The sequence below is a fragment of the Pterocles gutturalis genome, unplaced genomic scaffold, assembly GCF_000699245.1.
Source record: "Pterocles gutturalis isolate BGI_N339 unplaced genomic scaffold, ASM69924v1 scaffold6820, whole genome shotgun sequence".
Classification (NCBI taxonomy): domain Eukaryota; kingdom Metazoa; phylum Chordata; class Aves; order Pterocliformes; family Pteroclidae; genus Pterocles; species Pterocles gutturalis.
This window is the reverse complement of record NW_010138094.1, coordinates 1,018-1,232: the sequence shown is the minus strand read 5'-3', so window position 1 is coordinate 1,232 and position 215 is coordinate 1,018. Positions and strand designations below refer to the sequence as shown.

Here is a 215-nt window from a genome sequence, read left to right as displayed (position 1 = left end):
CCCCCCCCCGCCCTTGCTCCCAGCTGCGGGCCTCCAAGGATGACTGCCAGAGGGAGAAGGAGGAGAAAGAGAAGCTGAAGAAGCTGCTGAAACAGCACAAACAGGTGAGGATGGGGGAAAAACCCTTTTGTGGGTGGAGGGGCAGGGGCTGGGGGCTGCAGCCCTGGTCCCAGCTGGGGAAGGGGGAGGCTGCCCTCAGCGTTCTCCCCAACATC

At 63.7% G+C, this 215-nt stretch overlaps 1 protein-coding gene across 1 annotated transcript in view; it reads left to right on the top strand.

The window, feature by feature from the left end:
• The window catches only part of TNIP1 (TNFAIP3 interacting protein 1), a 7,498-nt gene that overhangs the window by 6,314 nt on the left and 969 nt on the right, over positions 1 to 215 (top strand). The window contains exon 13 of the mRNA XM_010082839.1: positions 24 to 104. Within this exon, the coding sequence (XP_010081141.1) occupies positions 24 to 104 (81 nt within the window). The remainder of the gene's footprint in view (positions 1 to 23; positions 105 to 215) is intronic.